Raw genomic sequence first — 21205 nt, 5'->3', positions numbered from 1 at the left:
ATGATATTCACACTAACTTAGATTCTAACCTCCAAACAGACGCGATATTTGTAGATTTTGCAAAAGCGTTTGACAAGGTACCGCACCAACGTCTGCTACTAAAACTTTCTCTTGCGAACCTTCACCCTGACATTTTGCGATGGATTGAAGCGTTCCTAACAAACAGATCTCAGTTCGTTACAGTTAACAACCGCGCATCTAACCAACTACCAGTGACTTCCGGTGTACCGCAAGGATCAGTTCTTGGACCCCTACTCTTCTTAATATACATTAATGACCTACCCCTGCACGTGTCTTGCAACGTTCGTTTGTTCGCAGACGACTGCGTCATTTATCGAACAATTACTAGCACATCTAATCAAGACTTACTTAAGGAGGACATTAACTGTTTACAGCAATGGTGCGACCGGTGGTTGATGGAACTTAATCCTAAGAAATGTAACTTGATGGTATTTTCTCGTCGGCGCGACCCATTTCCTTACCACTACACAATTAATAACATTCCCGTGTGTGCTGCACAGTCTTACAAGTACCTAGGTGTTACTATATCTAACGACTTATCCTGGCGAACACACGTCAGTAACATCATTTCATCTGCTAACAAATCGCTGGGTTTTCTCAAGCGTCATCTAAAACGCGCCCCAAAACCTGTTAAACTACTGGCCTACCAGTCAATAGTCCGACCGAAATTGGAATATGCATCCGCCATATGGAATCCGCACCAAACATATCTCATTAACGCACTCGAAGCCGTTCAAAACCGTGCCACAAGGTTCATCCATTCTAATTATTCATATGACGTGAGCATATCTTACTTAAAGAAAGAATTGAATTTACTTCCCCTTTGTACGCGCCGGCGCACTGGAACCCTTTCACTTTTCCATAAGTTTTATCACAGCTCGCTTAATCAACCACCCTATATCCTTCCCGCAGCCCGAACATCTCATCGCACATGCCACACTTTTCAAGTGGGCCGCCCTCGCATGCGCACTGTTACCTTTTCCGCCTCATTCTTTTGCCAGGCCGCTACAGATTGGAACAATCTGCCCCACCAAATCTCCACCATCATTTGCCCTTCTACGTTCGTGGAGAGTGTCACTGCGCACTTTTCACAATAGAAATCACTTGTGTTAATAGACTTATATGCTCGTGCAACTTTAGTTTGTATTACTTAGTTCTATGTATTTGCGCTGACGTATGTAACCCTTTAGCACATGCAGTTTTTTGTTGTTGTTTGCGTGTTCACTTATGTATTATGCAAATTATGTACTAATGTATTCCCACCCCTTATGTAATACCCCTATCCAGGGGTCTTTAAGGTAATAAAATGAAATGAAATGAAATGAAAATACTTTTCAGTCTATCAATGACCGTTCCCGACTTTGTGGAAGGAAGAATGGCTACCTCAGGGTGACGTGAAAGATAATCCACGGCGACAAGATATGCCTGGCCGTTGATTACGCACAGATCTACTCCCACTCTCTCCCAAGGAAACGATGGTGTTGCGGTTGCTATCATGGGCTCGGCTAGTTGCTGGGCATGTCGTGCGCGAATAGTGCACTGATTCACGAACTGTGGCAGGTGGGTGCTCAATCCTGGCCACCAGACAGAACCTTTAGCAATATTACGACAACGCACGATATCCTGGTGCCCATCATGTAGTCTACACAGCACTTCCGTTCTTAGAGACTGTGGGATTACAAGCCTTGTTCCTTTCAACAAGAGACCATCAATTATGCTAAGGCATGCTCTATCTTGCCAGTAAGGCATGAGGAAAGAAGGAACATTCGATTTCCTTGGCCACTCGGTTTTGCACAGTCTGCGCAGGTGTTTGCAAACGGGATCATTAATTTGACATTCTCTCACTCTGGATAAAAAGTTGTCCCCCGTTTCCAAGCCAAGCAAACACGCCTTAGAGTACGCTGTGATATCCGACTCACTCAAGCCTTTTTCAGAATCGCTGCCTGCTACAGGCGATCGCGAGAGGGTGTCGGCTGTGCCTAGCGATTTGCCGGGAACGTACTGGACCGTGAAAAGATAGCGCATAAGGCGTAGCCGGAAGCGTTGAATACGAGGGGGCATATCATCAATGGCCATCTGGCCCGATAAAGGCACTAAAGGCTTGTGATCAGTTTCAAAGGTAACGTTTTCGCCACGGATGTACTCGTCAAATCTTTCGGCTGCCCACGTCAGCGCTAGCGCTTCTTTTTCTATCTGGGAGTATCGCCGTTCTGTGTTCGTGAGAGAACGAGACGCGAAAGCTATTGGTCTACGGTGACCGTTTTTCTGTGTTTGAAAAAGAACAGCTCCCAGTCCGAAAGAGGATGCGTCTGCTGAAAGGATGGTAGGAAGCGTTGCATCGTACATGGCCATACACTGCGCAGAACAAATGAGCTCTTTTAGCTCGTTCAGCGCTTTTGCTTGGTCACAGCCCCAGACCCATTCGCTGTCTTTGTGCAAAAGAGCACGCATCGGAGCGGTAGTTTGCGCCAGGTTAGGCAAAAAGCGACCTAGGTGATTGGCCATGCCGAGCAAGCTTCTCAGTTCGGTGACATTTTTCGGTGCGTTTAGATTCTTAATAGCGCTGACCTTCACTGGATCAGGCTGAATTCCGTTGTCATTCAGAATATGGCCCAAAAATCTCAGTTTATTAACGCCAAACAGGCACTTATCTTTGTTCAGAGTCACGTTTGCGCTAGCTAGGCGTGACAGAACATCAGCTAAACGTTCGTCATGCTGGGCTTTCGTATTACCAAACACTAAAATGTCATCCATGACGTTGACAACACCTGACAGGCCACATAGTATTTCTGACATCCTTTTCTGGAAATACTCCGGAGCGGACGTAATTCCGAACGGTAGTCTGGTAAAACAGTACCTTCCGAATGGAGTCAAGAACGTAGTTAGTTCTTCAGAGTCCCTACTTAGTCGGACTTGATGGAACCCCGAGAAGGCGTCAAGCTTCGAAAACCATTTCCCACCCGCCAGAGAGCCTAATGCTTGATCGACCGTAGGTAGCGTGAAGCGTTCACGAACGACGCACTTATTTAACTTTGTGAGGTCGACGCATACTCTCAGTTCCCCCGACTGTTTCGTTACCAGGACTATTCCTGCGCACCAATCCATGGGGCCGTCTACCTTTCTTATTATTCCCATGCGCACGAGTCTCTCTATTTCGTGCTTTAGCCTTTCCATAAGCGGAATCGGCACTCGCCGCGGAGCGGTTGTGGCATGTGGAATTGCGCCCGGTTGTAGCCTGATTGTGTATTCTCCTGGGATAGTGCCTAGACTACGACTCATGCGCGGAAAAAGTGTCTCATACCGTTGCTTGTCTGCAGTAAGCGAGTCGGCAAATTTAACGATACCTAAAGCCTCTAAGGCTGGCAGCCCGAGAAGTACGTCGCGAAGAGGGCTAACGACATAGCACGTTTGTCGGACAGTCCTCTGTTGCCACGCAATCTCTGCGACAAATTTGCCTAGAACATTGAGCTTGTTCCCGCCAGCCCCCTGTAGTACCTCATCTGCGTTATCCAGGTGGGTGGGCAATCCTGGAAATGTAGAAGGTAGAACCGACACTTCTGCACCCGAATCAACTTTAGCAAGGATAGGCACAGAGTTTATCAGAACCTGCACATAGCGCGCTTTCCCGGCCGCGTCAATCGCGCCAATGAAAGTTTCCCCGGTACCACGTTCGACAGCCCAGACGCGTACCTTTCTTTGCGCTGACCCAACTTTCTTAAGGCAGGCTTTCGCAAAATGTCCTTTGTTACCACAGTACCACCATCCCTCTTTGTGCTGCGGGCGTTTCTGGTGGCCTACGGCGTCCACGATGGCGCCTTGGTCCTGAAGTTCTGGCGGGCTCCCGATGTGGACACCCTCCGGTCGAAGGGTCTGCTGCTGCTGACGCACGGTTTCCTTGAGGCGAGCCTTGGCTAGCGCCGTAGCCAATGTCAGCTGCGGATCCATCTGCAAGGCCTCGGATAGTTGCACGTCCCGGAGCCCGACGACAAACCTGTCCCGGATGAGTCTCTTCTTCATATCCCCAAAGTCTCAGCGGTCTGCCAGCACGTGAAGTGCGGTTGCGAACTGATCCACCGACTCTTCTGGCCGTTGCTGGCGTCTGTGAAAGCAGGCACTTTCATAAACAATGTTCCGCTCTTTGACGAAATGACTGTCGAACTTCTGCTTCACGACATCATAACTTTTTGCTTCATCGTCGGTCAGCTCAAATGTAGCAAAGACTTCGCGGGCTTGGCGTCCCATTGTGTAAAGTAACGTGCGTACCTGGGCCTCTCCCGAACGTTCGTTGAGAGCTGTGGCGAAGCGGTAGTCATCGAAGTGGTCGATCCACGCCGGCCACTCTGACGTTTTGTCAAAGTCCAGCGGTGGTGGCTGTTGGAGCCCGGGGATTACCGTTGCGGGCTTGTTTGCCATTTTCTGGAAATGCTGCCGTCCACGGCCTCAGCGAGATAGTTGACCACCGCCCACTTCTGGCACCATGTCGTGACACGGCATACGAGCGTGACGCGTATGCGTGTCGGAAGGAACAGTCGACGAGCCGCGCTCCGGGTGACGAAAGGGAAAGTCCCCCGTTTATTGTGCTGGCCGATAATATACATTCTGGGGACGTCACGTGTCACAAGTAGCTTGGCAATCACAGTGGTCGTCCAGCTATCTGTCGTGACGTTGCACGCCGCACACAGGCGGGCGATAACAGCACAGAATTGTCACATGGGTGGGGAACAGTGCATCTAGTGACAGAGCAGCGGAGCTTCACAGGTTTAAGCTCCGCCACATCACACGGTTGGAGCTCCCCATGTTGCGTCTCACGCACAGCACACGCAAAGAAATGTCTGCACAAAGGTTGACTAAATGGAAGACAAAGTCTCTCAGCTTCTCTCCATTGACAAAAGCACCTGTGTAGTGATAAGCAGCCACTTGCTTCCGGTGGGTGTTTAGGCCCCCAACCATAAAGAAGAGTACATGGTTTGCTGCTCGGTCGGTTTCAGGGAGCGTCACCTTGCCAAGAAAGCCGTCACCACTGCGGTCTAGCTCGACACCCTTGCGAGTCTCCATTTCATCGAGAAATATGACGCAGTCTTTTTCAATGTTTGACATTGCGGCCACTTTCACTTTCATCATATTTACTATATCAATCAAAACGCCGGGCTTAAATGACAGCTGCTGCAGGCGTCTGCAAAGTGTTCTTCGTGAGGGAAAAGGATTGCACTGTTCTAAAAGTAAGTCGTAGCCTGCAGAGCCACAAGGAAATTTGAGTTGCAGCGCTTTCTTTATGGTTTCTGCACTCCATGCACTACCTTTCCGGCTCTTTCTCTTCAAGGCAGCCTACTGGTCCTCATTCAAGAAATCCATATTTTTGGTCAGCGGTGAGAGATCTTTTTCTAACCGCTTTGTTTTCCTGGCAGCAGTCTTCAACTTCTTTTTTGATATCGACAAGTTTTCATGCAAATCAGTGTTTTTATTTTTCGCATCTTGCAGAGCCTTTCGTAGCTCACATACCGAGAGCGAGGAAATATCTTCATTTCTCTTATGCTCGACTGCATTTTCTTCGAAAGAAGAGGCACTATCTCGACTCAGTTCTGCGGAGTCTTCTTGGTCAGCGTCTGTAGCAACTGTTGAGGAGGAGTTGGTGCCTTCCTCGCCAGCAGGTCCACATTCGGCAGTACGTCTCATAGGGAGTTTCCTTCGCTTAGGTTGAGCTGAATTAATGATAACAATAAAGAAAGACATGTCTCAGTGCTTAATGAAATAACTGCAAATCGTGGAAATAATACGCTCTACTAGAATTATTACTCACGTCTAAAGTCGAACAGCGTGGGCAGAGCTGTAGACTTTAACAGGCGGCGTCCATACTGTCGATTTCTCTCAAACTAGTCCTCTTCAATGTGGAGCTAAAAAATAAATCAAACACCAAATGTCATTATTCACGTTTGTTTGGGCTGATACAAAAATACTTGTAAAGAATAACCAGTTATTTAAGGTGCGTAACAGAAAATGTTCATAAAAAATGTTGCTCCATTACCGAACCTCGCACGTTTCCAAACAACGCGCAGGCTACGACGGACGCCGAGCCAGAAAGATCAGGAAAATTTTGACCCATAATGTGCGTTAGCTGCACGTTTACATGAGTACATCCTGCTTAGGTATTTAGCTCCGTCACAGAATAGTAACCACGATCGGGAATGAACATGCAGCGACAAGGTCTGCTTACGAACAGCGTAGTGCAAGTATGCCCGTGATCATAACATCGGCTACGCCGCTTTCTAATAGCACGATGCAATTATATACCAATAAAAAAAATCCTCTATGCACTTTGACATGAGAGCCGCAATTATCTACTGAGATCTCAACGAAAACCGCAGGGCTTCGAGTGGCACCAGCACAACAGCCGCACTCTCCAGACGAAGCAGTGTGTGCCTTCATTAGCAAATAACGAGCACTTAACTTTTGTTTCTATTTTCGCTCAACGTAAAAGTAACCCTGCTGTCTAAACAACAGCGACGCGAACTTTGCAAAAGAGACGTCAGTGCTTCCTGTGAAAATATAAAACAGGTGTGCGACGTTACGATTTTTTCCTAGTGTTAAATATTCCGCGAATAAAAATCACCCTTGTCCGACTCTATAATCAGGGCACTACTCGCGTAGAAAAGCTAAGTTCAAAACGAAAAACACGCTCGCGCCTGTACGTATGCGCGTACCTATACGCTGCCCATGCAGCAGCGGCGTACACGAGTTTGCTTTAATTGCAAAATACGGATCGATAAGACTTAACCGTTTTGGAATTCACCTCGCAGATGTATGAGCTGTCAGTTGCGTTCCACCGATCCCGCTTTGCTTGAGCTTCCCATTTCTTTATTCGCTCCGAGTCCTGGGGGAAGCGAAAACAACGCAAGCCTTTACGTGTTGACCCGGAGCACACTGGCACACAACAGCCCGTCATGATGGCTCAGTGGACTTGACAAGCTTGTCAGACATTCAGCCGAACACTGTCAAACAAGGTAAACCGCCAGCGAGTGCCTCGAACAACGCAAGCTCAGCTGTTAGCACCGATCAACTGCGACCACTCTGTCCGCCCGCCGTGATTCAAAATGGCGTCGCAGCGAGAAAGAGGCGGCGTGGTCAAAGGATGGCACCACCCTGAACGGCGGCGCTGGCATCGAGTCCGTTGCAGACGCCAGCGCCATTCCCGGGTATCGAAATCGCTTTGTTTCTGGCGGCGGAGTTTTGGCGGGAAGCATTTCGTTAGCGCTGGCGCCGTTTACGTATTGCGGCGTTGCTTAGCCTCTGTTGTGCTTATGGGTGCAACAACTGAGGAGGTTAAGGGAAAAAACTTTTCGTTATTCCATCCAAAGAAGCAACGCGGGTCGCCGAAAATTTTGGCTGTACAGGATCGACCGCGGAAAATTTGAAAATGCGCGGTACCCGCGCCTTTGCGAGGAGAGTGGCCGTTCCTCAGAAGTAACTCGTATTTTTTCAGACGATTTGGTGAGATACGCGAGCGTCTACAGCCTTTCTTCGCACTAAATAACGTTCGGCACCGTTCGCTCGCTGCTACGAAAGCCGTGGGTCATGTTGTCTGAGCCTCGCCGGTCACATTTCTGGTTGGGCAGGCTATATTATTACGTTACGCACATTGCTTGGCGCACTCGTTTCGTTGTAGTGCACACCGTTGCTGGGCTCAGACCCGATAGTCGTGTCTCATTTGTTAGTTCGGCCCCGCCGTTCAGTGACGCTGCACGTATTTGTATTTGCGGTGTTACCAAAGTCGACAGCTACTGTGCCTAGGCACAGTAACGGCAGCTATATCTTGAGTACGCCATACCTGCGCAGATAATAAATCAGAATGCAGACATCCGCTAAACATAGCCGAAAATATATTGGGTTCAAAGATGTCGTGCAAATCTGAGCCGGTTGAAACATTTTTAACGGGGATAGGCCGGGTAAAAGACACCACAAACGAAGGGGCGCGCAATCACCCACACCGTTTTCGACGTTCGACGTTGTTAAACTTGTTATGGCCACGTACACGTCGGGCTGACATATCAAGAGTTGTTATTTTGGAAATTATTTGTGTGACGTCACGGCGTATATTTTTTCTTCCGTGACTTGTATCATTTCTCAAAAAGTTGTGCCATACCAAATCTTAGTTTATTCATCTTAGGATAACTTCATCGAAGTCTTTTTTTCTTTAATTCATGAGCCATTCCACTGTGTGAAGGTGGATCACCAGCGAAGCTTATCCGATCGGAGCTGACCTTCGGAAGAAGCGCCGACACAAGCGGGCACACGTACCCATTCGTCGTCAAAAAACGTGGAAGCGCAGCCTTTACCAGAGCCTCTGTACACGTACCACCAACTTGCAGGGAAGCACCGCGTTAACACCTCCAACGCACGTTGCCGCTTCTCGTCGTCCCTCACGGCAGCGATCGTAGTGAGGTCGTTACCGAACCATAGTCTGTCGCAGACTTTGCAGGCAGGGTCGAAATGACGATTAAGTAAGCCTCTTGGGAACCTCGCGTTCGCGCCCTTGAACTCACCCACGTTGACCCCTTGACGTGGTGTGCTTCCGTGGGTCTCGCTGGTCGCTTACCTGCCGTCTCGCGGGTACGCTCGTCGGATGCCGCTGCATTAGCATCCGCACGCCGTGGACGATCACACTCGCGTCGCTGCTCCCTCCGTCGCTCTTCATACGCGCGCTGTCCTTCTGCAGTCCTGACGACGCGCGGCCTGACCATTGCACCGGTGGAAAGAAACTGAGATCATTTACTAGGGATCACCTATACAGCCGTGACGTCAGCCGCAGTCGAAAGAGCCATTGGTGATGATGATGATAGCTTTTTGCAAAACGGAGCCAGCTGTGGAAGAAGACGACGACGAGCGTGCGAGCAGGATGACACGCGCGTTCGCGCGGTTGCGCCGACGGGCGCCAACGAAGACGACGGTTACGCTTGAGCCATTGCTGATGATGATAATTTCTGCTCACACACGCCACTAAACCCTGGATCTGAACCATACAGAGCTCCTCTGTAACACTTGATGCATGATAGCTGGGGCATCCTGTATAACGTGACTAAGGGCAACAAACCAAAGCAGTCGTTGAGCTTTTGTTCTTCGGTTAACAATTGGTGACGTTGCAGACAGAGAGCAGCCCTAGGTGATAACGTCATGATAACTCTCACATGCCCAAAAATCCAATAGCACTTTAGTGGTAAATGCGAAAGTAAAGGCGTTAGCATTACGTCGCACTTCTTTCAGGTCCTGGATCCATATTGCAAAGTGTTATTCAGGAGCTCACTCGACACAATTTCTGCCTCTTCGAGGAGCGAAGCGCAATTGACGATGGTCCAGAGCAGACCACCGTCGGCTCCACTACCATGTGACCACTTTCCCACACTACACAGACACTTTTTTCAACTTTGACACTCGCAATTCCAATGCATTTAAAGCCCTAGGGTGCTATGCGGGATGCGCCGAGTTTCTCGTTCACCCGAGTCTTACCCGAGTTTGCTCGACGGCAGTCAGTGAACGGAGATAGCGCGGACCGCGCAGAAGCTACAGGCAAAAAAATATGTAGACAAAAATCCGCGTATGACAACACATGCACACCCTGCGCGGCACGCTGCTTCCGCGTTTCAAGCGCAGAAGGCTGTAGAAAGAAACGCGCCAGCGCCGAGTATTGTTATCAAGGGATTATCGCAACTTAGCAATACCGTGACTGTCCCGCTGTCTGTCTGCACACTTGCCGTGAGCCGCTTCCCACGCCTTTCCCGGGTGCGTCAAGGGCGTGCCTCCTCTTTCGGGCACTATCTTTCTATTCCCCATTGAATGCGAACAGGGTACATGCGGCGCATTCTCGCACCTACACTTTCACTCACATGAATACGTTAAAATACAACAAATAAAATAACGAAAATATTTATTTCTTTAGGTATCTGGTTTTCGTTGTGAATGCTAGAAATTTCTGATGACAAACGGAGATCGAGCAAATTATTAAATTTTGCACTTCTTGCCGTGAGTGGCGACAGTGACGCGAAAGCTTAGAAGCGCATACATTGAAGAGGGTCGCACGCACGAGGTAGTTTATACGGTGAGAAGTCCCCTAGGGGCGCTGCAGTGCTATTCTCAATAAAGTCAGCCATGACCCATGGAGGGTCATGACCACTCTTTCTCTATTAGGAGAATGAAAACCCAGCGCTGCCGTACGGCTGTTCATCGCAGGCGCTTCACTAGGCTATTAAGGGCACATTCACACCGGCGACTTGAGGAGGTCGCGCGACCATTTTCGACTCGCAATCAAAAAGCGACCGAAGGCGACTGATGTTCACACCGGCAAGCCTGGCTGAGCGCGACCCGCAAGTCGCAATCCCGGAGATTATCGTTCTCAGCGAGAACTCTCGGTATCTACGCGGAATTTTAATGCGACGCCGGAAGAGGCCGGATGTAGACACACGAAAGATCACTTCCGGTGCGCCGCTGATTGGTTTATCAGTTTTGCGACCACGGTCGCGCGACTGAAAAATCGCGCAGAGAGCGACTGGCCCAAAATGGTCGCTTTTCGAGAAAGGCGACCGTTTGCGACTGGTCGCAAAGCGACCAACTTGGTCGCGCGACCTCCTCAAGTCGCCGGTGTGAATGTGCCCTAAGGCCCCCGCCTTACCAACTAAAAACGACACATTAATCATAGATTCGGAAGCAACGACTGTCGCTGAAAAATGGCGGTATGTTATTTTAGGATCCGTAGTGACGCAGTTCAGTGAAAAATGTAGCAGTTTATCTTTGTGCGCGAAGCCTCTGCGATATATACATTGCGAAGAAGTGCGTGCTTCCCAGCGACACAATTCATCGCTTGTCATCGCTTGCGCAGTGAGATGCCTCTGAGCGCATGTACGTAGTATTTGAGTGTTGTGCAGTCCAAGGTGCTTGTGGATTACCTCTGCTGGATATCGTAACGACGCCGCAGCAATCGCATTTTGGCAGGTGAGGGCTCTTGTGTGCAGTTATGAAATGAGACTTCGAACGGAGAAAGGTGTTGGTACTGTTGAATGCGCAGTGCTTGGGATGAATAAATGCTATTGCACTGGGTCTAGAAGAGCGAGCGATTCTCGGACGCTGATCTGGTTCACGACGCTGTGGCTCCGATAAATCACCGATGTCAGAACAGCCATCTCAAACGACTGCTGCAATACGCACTAATCAGCATCGTCGTCCCCCTCGGCGCATCGACGCCTTGCAAGCAGCTACAGTGACGTGCCGATAGTTATTTACTGTGCGCTACGTGGCCGCAATGCAGGCAATGAAACCGTGTTGTGGGGCCAGCTCAGCCCGAGAAGATGTATGCATAAGCCAGCGACAGTCAACGCTTTGTTTTTGATAGTGGTGCTCAGTACCTCACCGATGACAGTGCGTTGTGCGGGTTTTATGCCGGCGTTCAAGATTGTTGATGCCTCTCAGCGCGACACCGTATCCATAGAGTATACTATGTTATAACATAGTATACGACAAGAGCGGACACTCCCATAGGCGCCTGCGGCCGACTTTGGCTCTCAGCGCACCAAGCGGAATCGGCGAAATGCACCAGCCTCCAAGATAGTCGCGCACGCTGCTGAATCTGGGAGGCTCGAATTTCAGTTTCGTTTCTTGTTATTATTGGGGGGGAGGGGGGGGGGGGGGGGAGTACTTATACCTTTGCTTAAATCGCGTGATTTCATGCAGGCGCTTGTGCCGCTGTTTATATGTTGTGACGACGAGCGCGCAAAGGTGTTCCACTCATGTAAATTTCATTTAAATTCATATTTGCTGTTTCAAGCTGTAACTTAGCGCAACATTCATGCCAACTGTTGAGGAAGTAGAACTTTTTTGTAGAACCCCCTCCGAGTAGAAGTAGAACCCCCTCCGAGTTCAACTCGGGAACATGGCGGCGGCAGCAGCGGTCTGTGTCATTGCACCAAGCGGCAGCAAGCGGCAGTATGACCGTCTGGACCCGTTCACCCACATGACCGACGTAGAGTTTCAGCATCTTTTTCGCCTGTCGAAGCAGCGCCTCGTCGAAGACATCAGTGCTAGGGTGTCTAGATAGGGGAGGTGTGATGACCGCGGCGCCCTTAGGGGTGATCCCCTTGCGCGTGACTGCCGCTAGGGCAATACAGAGCGCTGCGGCCCGGGGCGCCGTGTGCATTTCCGCGGAGACTGCGCAGAGAAGGCAGCGAGTCCGGCTAGACAGCGCCTGGGCGCCGGATGTTCACGGTGTGTTTTGCTGCAGATTGTTTCGTGTGCTGCTTATTTATAACTGGTGTGGGCTGACGAAGATGCCTTCAACTTCAAAGAAAAAAACTCAGAGGTGGTGCTTCGTTCCAGGGTGCGATTCCGGTTATAAATCTTGTTCGGAAAAAGTGTCCCTTTTCCGTGCGCCGACTTGCCAAGAACTGTTTTTGAAGTGGGCGCATGCCATTCCAAGGGCCGACAAACCGCTACGTGTTTCAATACATTCCACAAAGGCCCTCCTGAAGTACTTAACCAAAAAGGTCGGCTTCAGATACCTGATGACGTCGCACCTGAGCCAAGACTGCCTTGAGCGCTCGTTTGGGATAGTACGGCAGGCAAGTGGTGCAAATGATCACCCCACCCCGGCTCAGTTCATCCTTATCATCAGGTACTTGTATATGTTTGGCTGTAAAAATAATTTTGCTGAACAGCTTCCTGTAATTTCAACATTTGCAGGTGCTTGAGCTTTTACAGTCTTGCAAAGAGCCCTAGAGGTGGAAGCGTGTCGCCAGGACTTCTGGACTCCCTTCTTTCTGCGGAAGAGGCACTCCTGGAAAATCAGAAACAAGATGGTGTATTACCCATGGAGGCTGTTGAAGTGGCCGTGGACCATGTGGACTATGTTGAAAAACGAAGCGATGCTCGCTTGGTATACTACATTGCAGGCTACGTGGCCAGGAAGCGTGTGCTCTCAACTAGCTGTGCAGCATGCAGGGATGCCTGCCTTGTGCCGAGGGACTGTGTCCCAAAAGAACTCCCAGCTGATGCCTCCAAAGAGTGGGACTTGGGTGGGCTTCTCTACCCGTCGGAGTCATTGTATCGTCTGATTCAAGCTCTTGAAAGCAGGCTAACACATGAATTTAGCAGAACGCGTCTGCATTCTAAAGCTGCCTTCAGCATACTCAAGAAAGCGAGTACAAATGTGCCACAAATTGGTTGTGTGGAGCATTGCCTGGCACTTACAGAATCGGTGGTCAGGTTTTTCTGCCTTACCAGAATCCACTTTCATTTGAAGAGCCTCAACCAGGAAATGGATGAGAAAAAAGGCAAAAGAACGAAGCCTTGCCTTACGTGAAACAAGCAGCAGAATTGGAAGTACATTCTGCTGTATGCAATAAAGTTTGCTCGTCCAGAAACATGTTGCTTTTGTTTATCTGGTTTTTTAATTGCAGTGAGAATGAAATGACTCGAGGACGTTGCACTACAAGGTATGTCATGGTTTAATGCTGATTTGGCAGGTGTAAACGAACTTAAACGCTTTCGTACGTAATAACGCCCACAACTACAAAAAAAAAAAACGGGTGGCGAAAATGAACATTCCGGGGGATCCTAGCAGTTATCGCGTTGACCTCGGAGAAGAAAGAATACGATTGCATATAAATCGTGCAAACAGCATTCTACGATAGATAAACTCCCCGCTGCTTTAGTGGCTTTAATATGGAATTTCTAAAATGCGTGCTCGCTTTCTGCCAGCAGAAAACTCGGTTGAGTTACCCCGTATTCGAAAACCGCATGATAACCGTAGCGCAATACCATCTTTGCGATGTCTAAGGGACTGCAGTATTAGCTAAAATTTCTAAAACTCAGTCAAATGCGTTTCCACTACAGCATTCCCTCTAAACACGCAGCGGACGGCCGCGCGTGCTGACGGCGCCCCTGACAACAGCGCCGCCCCGCGGCAGTCACGCGAACGGGGGTCAGGTTTTCCTGGCCGGTCATCACACCTCCCCTATCTAGACACCATATCAGTGCGCTGACTGTGTGACGAGCTAGGCGAACACTCGTTTGCGTAGACAGCGTGGCGGGCTTCATTCGCTCACCGTCGTAAAGCAAGTCCTCTGCGCCCTCCGTCTCCACGGGTCTGGGAGTTTTCAGGGAAGCGTCGCCGCGGAGCGTTACATTGGACGTCATCAAACTACTGTTAGCCGCTGCGTGAGAGATGTGTCTGACGCGCTTATCGATGCGGCAGTGCGTAAGCGGTGGCTAGGTCTCCCAAAGACTGCGGCTAAGCGGGCATATATAAAAGAATGCTTCCTACTTCGCGCGAATATTACGAACGTAGTCGGGTGTGTGGACGAAAAGTACGTAGGAATAAAGGCGCCTTCCATGTCAACGTTACTGTGATTAGCATTGAACCAATGTCTAGACACGCCATATTGCCAAATTTGCCACTTCTGTGTAGCCGACCTAAATTTTGTGTTACCGACATATCGCATGCGGCTGCCTATGATACTGACTTTTTCGCTGGTTGCTAGCTCTTTGCCGATTGTTCTACTTGTATGTCAGGGTGCCTTCCAAATGGCTCACTTTCTTGGGAAAGAGGCTAATTAAGGCTAAATAGATAAATGGATATCACGAATTGTGTGAAGTAACCTATGAATGCTAATCTCATAAAGAACTTCGGGTACTTCATTCGTGAAGTTACTCATGCATTATGCTGAATTTTGGTCATGCGTCATCTATCAGCCGCACTATGAAATAGCGAGGTATTGCACAATTTGTTGCAGCGGGAGATGTGGATGTTACGCCAAGCCGGTTCTGCCTATGCATTTCTGGCGAAATGAAAATGCATTTAGAAACTTAGTGTGCATGGCTTGCATGAAGAAAATACTTGAGTTTGTTTGCTCTGTTCACTTTTGATGCATGTGCCAGAGGTTCAGTGTGTTTTTTTAGGGGGGGGGGGGAGGGGGGGGCAGCGTTATTCTGCATGGATAAATCATATATTTTCGTCTCATAATGGAGCTCTAATTCGTAAGCAGTAGAACAATGCAGATCGAATGCTCTGCAGAATTTGGTGTGCGTGAAGATGTCATGAACCACCAAGGCAAAATTAAATATGAGGGGAAATGCGGTGCGAATGCCAATGAACAGTGGGTCTTTAACACGCCATGATAAAAATAAAAATTGCAGAGCAAATAGACCTTTTGTACAGCTTTAGAGCAATGATTACACAAACGTGATATACTCAAACAAGTAAAAGCTTGCCGCAATGCCAAAGTAGGATGAGCGATATGCAGCATATTTTGGCATTGAACATGTCTTGTAAAAGCTATTTTTATTGTAAGCCTTGCTGTCACACCTTTCCCTCCGGCACTCCCTTTACTGAAACGTGGCACTGTCGTTCCATCGGTGTCATGATGATGATGGTAACGGCAGCAGTAAGGCTGGTTCATGCTTGCCCCTTTGATTTCTGTGACTTTAGTGGTAAATAATATGGCACGTGCATACAGCTGTGCTGCAAAATTTAACACTTGTGATATTTTCGAGAGCTAATTTGTGTTTGGACATTTCAAAGATGTGCGCCATTGTGGCCTAATAACTAGAGCATTGGTGAGGTTGAAGACTGGGTGTATTGGTATAGAAGCTTGAAGTTGAATATTACAACAATTCGATGGGACACAAAGAAGAGAAATACGCACAGCAGAATGCTCTGCTGTGTGTGTTACTCTTCTTTGTGTGCCGTCGAATTGTTGTGTGATCCAACTTCAAATAGAGCATTGGGCTTCTTTGGTGCAGGACCGAGGAACTGTGAGCTATTCGACAGTATGCCAGTGCCTTACCACACAATTATGGAAGCAAACAAAGCTTTGCTTTCAAATCCACCTGCTCATGTGATACAAGCACTGATTGAAAGAACCGTCATACAACATAATGGTGAAATCAATGGCCTGTGAAAAGTGTAATTTGTATATTGACACTGTTGACATAATACGTGCCATACCGGCCTCAATATTGTACTGGACAGAGCAGTTTGTTTCCTGTGTGAAACAAAAGCTTCCATTACATGCTGGGCAGATAACCAAGCTCAGTTTGTTTTGACGTGGTAGACAACATTCGCTGTAATCTGTTTTTGATTCTAAAGATGTGCTAAACACCACCTCTTGTAAGCTTTAGAATGCTTCTAAACCATGTTAAATTAACTTATAATATTGTACTAACTGAATTTGTTTTATAACTTGCTTGTGCATGTAATGCACTCGGTGGAACGACAAACAAGTGGAAGAAGCCACGACCATGCACCGACGGTATGATCACGTGAGCCCCAGTTTGTCGACCGCCCAGAAGGCAACGCCCAAAGAATGATATCCACCCAGAGTGAATCTAGATAAACCAATAATACTGGAGGCTTGTCGAAAAATGAACTGTGTCTCGGTACCATTTGTGCGTTCATCTAGGGGTGTCGCCAGAGCTCGTGAAGATCCCGAGTTTCGCAAAACTCGGCGCATCCTGCATAGCACCCCCAATGAACTTTTTGAAAACAGCAGGACTAGATGAGCACTTGTGAGGGAACATATCCTTGAGTGAACATTCATCTGCGCGTGCGCTCCCTATGACTTTCCTCTTTCCCCACGTGTAGGGTGACGAGAACTTGCTTAACATAGCTGCCTTTCTCTCTCTCTCTCTCTCTCTCTCTCAGAAGGCCCTAGCGTGTGCACTCATTTCGCGCGTACTTCACAGCGTTTTTTTTTCATAGTGAATGTGTGCTGCTTAATTGCTTCTGTGTGGTGACGTTATATTCTTGGCGAGTCTGACTGAAATACAATTAGCGTAAAGTTTGCGCTATTCAGTGTTTTACCATCTAGGCCTTGTATGCTGTCACTGTATCTATTTCTTAAGTAGGAAAATAGGTTGCGCGAATATTCGCGGAATGAGAAAATCCCATAATGAAATTGCAATATCACTCGCGGGAAGCATAATGATTTGCAAGTTCCTTCAATTGAAGCTTTCTTTGCCTGCTTCCCAGGGTTCGGCCTGTCATGTGTCTCGCTGACGAACCGGCGCCAATTACGGATGTACTAAAATTAGTCGTTGAACACGGACGCTGTCTAACCAAAGAGAGCAACGTTGTGGGCCAGTGTAGACACCAATGCACGATATGTACGTGTGTTCGCAACTGCTTTATTGTGGTTTATGACGAGGGAAGATCCTGGTGGAAGGGCACTCGAAAGCAAGATGGGTCAATCCTGATAACGCTGTCTCATTGCAATGGCTTAGGTATGTAGCAAAGAACGAAAGAAAAAACACAAGTAACTATTTTTTTAATGTATAGAAGGAGATGACTTGGACTAATAAGCTGTTTAAACGGCGAAATAACTTACAATGCAGTTTAGTTGGTGATATAATGAAAGCAAGGAACAAATTATTACAATACTTCACGGGCGTGTGCAGACCTGCTGAGGAAGAGCAAGCCGAGCCGCGTGGTGGTCGTCGGCTCGTGCGGCCAGGTGGCCGGTCGGCTGAACACGGAGGACCTGAGCTTCGGCCGCTACTGGTTCCCGCTGCTCAACTATTGCACCACCAAGCAGTGCAACATGCTCTTCACCGTCGAGCTCAGCAGGAAGCTCACGGGATCCGGTACGCCGTCACTGGACCGAGTCGACCGCTATGTCCAACTTATGATCATTTGCTTCCATAACTTTGCATGCATACCTGGCGTTTCAGTGAAAAGTAAGTTATTTTTAAAACAACGTGGTGATGGTCACGATGCCAGACGCTGTTCACGCGAGCGAACATCAGTAATTGCGCGGAAGTTGCAGTTTAAGTGTTAGAATCCCTTAAACTCGCGAATTATCCTTCTAATAATTTTATAATGAGGTAGCTTAGGGTATATGCTGTTGGATTTGTGATCTTGCCCATCAAAAGCGCACAAATCTTTCAACTTCACGTTCTCGTGCTTCAATACAATAAGCTCGCTCTCCACCCCGGTTATACTTCTCCACTCATCAGGAATTTGTTTTTATCTTGTTTTAAACTCTGGGGCTTTATGTGCCGAAATCACGATTTGATTATGAGGCACGCCGCAGTGGGTACCTCATAATTCGTGTGGGTGCCTCCATATTAATTTTGTCCACCTGGGTCTTCTTGTTTTCACCTTAACGGCCAAGACCGTAATATTTTTTACTAAAAGCCTACTCTTGGAACCCATAACATCTATTCACCAGCTAATGTCACATGAAATGCACCTTGTGTTCTTCATCTACTTTTCTTGTGGCCACAATTTTGTGTGGTTCATTCATTCATTCACTCTTTCATTCTGTACATACTGTCCTCTGCAGTGTAGCATGTACGCAAACGCTAGCTAGTAAAACACCTGCTTTTCAATAGAGAATTATTCTTTTTCTCTTTCTCCGATTCAGAAATAGAAGCCCGCCGTAGCTCAAAGCACGAGTTAACAGCGCCACATTCAGTACAATCGTTGTCCAATTTAACGCCAATTTTACGCAACAGCCATTATCGTAAAATTTCTGACGTTAGTCATTATCAATCAATCAATCAATCAATCGTTTACTTCAGTATCAAAAACACTTGGTGGGCACAGACAAAAAGCCATCTATCAGGCTTGACGAGGTCTGCACCCCCGAGTACTGGCAGACAAGGTGCATAACAAATACAGCACGCCAACAGAAATAAACCGAACATTGTACAGAAGTCAGGTGTATTTTTTTCGTACGGTCTTAAATCAGCTGTTTTGTCATAAATGCTAGTAAAAGAATCATAACAAATCATTGTGTAAAAAGAAAAAAGAAAATAAAAAAGAAATACGCTTGAACACATGACAGGTTCACATGAGTACACGAATACTGCATGAGATTACGCATTCTGTTGCGAAAGCAAAAAGCACCGAAAAATAGAACGTCATAGCAAAGCAAATAAGACAATTAGGTGTGGCATTGTGTTGTATTTGAGCTCTGGATTATTAAGCAGCGCAGGGATCTGGTATTTTAACATCTGAGTGCCGTACTTTGTACGTGTTCTAGGCACCTTCCAAAGTTCACGCATTCTCAATGTACGGGCATGCTCAAGCCGGCACAGACCGGACAATTCAGTAAGAAATGAATTGTTATTTTTCACGTCCAATTTATAGTGATTACTGAACATTATAGAGTAAAGCTCATTCACTGATAACAGACTTGAAGCCTTAAAGATTGGTTCCGTGTGTGCGTCGTATGCAGCATTAACGATGTTGCGAAGGACCTTCTTTTAAGTTTATGTAGTTTTTGAGTGGTAATCTGTGTTGTCGTGCCCCAGACTAAATAGCAGTACGATAATTTCGACAAAAACAGGGGTTTGTAAATTACTAATTTTATATTCTTAGGCAAGATGTGGCAATATTTGCACATACCCCTACAGTCTTCGAAAGTTTATTTAATGTTTCATTTACTTGGGGACTGTCCACGTCATGTGTTCTTCAGAAACAACACCAAGACTTTTAGCTTCGCGTGATATTCGTATATCTGATGACTTAATTTTTAGACTGCTGGTTATATTGAGTGCTTTATGTTCAGGGCGAAATAAAACTGCTTTCGTCTTTGCAGCATTTAAGTTAGTGACACTCCAAGCGTGAAGTTTAGTTAATAACGCGTTGCCTTTTTCTATCAGGCTAGACGGATCACACCCTGTTATGAAAATACTTGTATCGTCTGCGTATATAATAAATTTTGTGTTACTATCTGTGTTAACTATATCGTTCACATATATGTCGAAGAGTAAGGGGCCTAAAATACTGCCCCGAGGCACACCAGCATGAATTGGTTTTACTTCAGATAGAAAACCGTTAACAGTTGTTTGCTGTCGACGATGATGAAAATATGATGTCAGAAGTGTTAGGAAAGTGCCTGTAAAGCCATAATGTTCCAGTTTCTCAAGTAAGGACTGGTGATTAATTGAATCAAATGCTTTAGAATAATCAACGAATATGCATAGTGTGCATAGTTGATTTTCAAAGGACTGTAAATTGTGTTCTTTTTGTCTGAGAAAAGCCGTTTCGGTTGAGCAACCTCTCCTAAAGCCGTACTGACATGGCGTGATAAGGCTGTGCTTTATTGAAAAGCTGGGCATGCGTTCATACATAAACTTTTCAATGCATTTTGAAAACACGGGAATAATTGAAATTGGCCTGTAATTAGAGAAGTCGTTGATATCACCGCCCTTGAAAATCACTGATACTTTTGATGTCTGAAGTCCTTTGGGGAAAGTACCGATGGAAAACATAATGTTTACTACATGTTCTAAAATAGGTGCGATCATATTGATGGCATATTTTACAAGTTGTATCTGGAAGTCATAAGCATCGGTACACATACTATTCCGCAGGGACATGACGGAACTTAAAATTTCGTGCACCGTAGTGGGAAACAAGAATGCACCATCCATTATTCGTGTTGTTACGTGCTCAAGGCATTTGGGATCATGCTTACTCTTGACTAATAATGCGAAGTACTCGTTAAAGGAATCCGTTAATAGGGTATTTGTTAATGTCTCGCCTCTATTGGTGATTGATAAAATTGATTCGTTTTTGGGGTCGTCTTGCAGTACGGTATTTAGTCGTTTCCAGACTAGTTGCAGTCTCCTACACACTTCTGGAGAAAAAATATTGTTCATGTATATCCATTTTGCTTCTCAAAGCTGTGTGTTTAGATTGTTTCGGAAACGCTTCAAATATGCAAGTCAGCCGGGTGTCTTCTTTCCATGATACGCTGGTAGAGCTTATCGTTTTCTTTCATACTCTGCAAGTGTTCCCATGTGACCCATGGCTTACAGGTTTTCCGAGCTCGTTTGCTTAACTTACGTGGAAAACTTTGGTCAAACGCCGCCTTAAAGACCCTTACGAACTCTGTTTGGGATTCTTCTGGTTCAGTAGAATCTATGGCTCCAATCAGCGAGACGCAGATTACAGCGAAATGACTCCAGTGTACAAGAATTTATCTCTCTGTAAGTTTTGGCAGGCCGGGGTTTTAATGTGTTGGATGGTTTAGCGTACTGTGTTAAAAGAAAAATGGGGAAGCGATCGCTCATGTGAGAGCTAATGACGCCAGCACTGAGAAACGCGGAGGTAATATTGCTAATAAAGACGTCAAGTAGAGTCGATGAAATTGGTTGCACTCGCGTCGGTAGGCTAACTGCGTTGATTAGTTGTTCGCAT

General features: G+C 47.1%; 1 protein-coding gene and 1 long non-coding RNA gene across 12 annotated transcripts in view; one reads left to right on the top strand and one right to left on the bottom strand.

Moving 5' to 3' along the window:
* Positions 1–21205, top strand: part of LOC135920875 (retinol dehydrogenase 12-like) — a 361370-nt gene that overhangs the window by 279947 nt on the left and 60218 nt on the right. For 6 of the 11 annotated variants that reach the window (XM_065455123.2, XM_065455124.2, XM_065455125.2 and 3 more), the window contains exon 5: positions 17452–17730. In XM_065455123.2, coding sequence (XP_065311195.1) covers positions 17452–17730 — 279 coding nt within the window. Of the gene's footprint in view, positions 1–14000; positions 14364–17026; positions 17278–17451; positions 17731–19040; positions 19109–21205 lie in introns of those variants that run through there. The other 5 variants (XM_065455131.2, XM_065455130.2, XM_065455128.2 and 2 more) reach the window with 3 other exon arrangements.
* On the bottom strand, positions 5560–6892 carry LOC135920878 (uncharacterized). The gene is made up of 3 exons (XR_010570345.2): positions 6809–6892; positions 5819–5912; positions 5560–5720 (listed from the first exon to the last, which is right to left on the bottom strand). It is a non-coding gene; the product is annotated as an uncharacterized lncRNA (long non-coding RNA).

The sequence above is a fragment of the Dermacentor albipictus genome, chromosome 1 (genome assembly GCF_038994185.2).
Source record: "Dermacentor albipictus isolate Rhodes 1998 colony chromosome 1, USDA_Dalb.pri_finalv2, whole genome shotgun sequence".
NCBI classification, from domain to species: domain Eukaryota; kingdom Metazoa; phylum Arthropoda; class Arachnida; order Ixodida; family Ixodidae; genus Dermacentor; species Dermacentor albipictus.
Note: the sequence above shows the minus strand (reverse complement) of the source record. Positions and strands in the feature narration are given on the sequence as shown.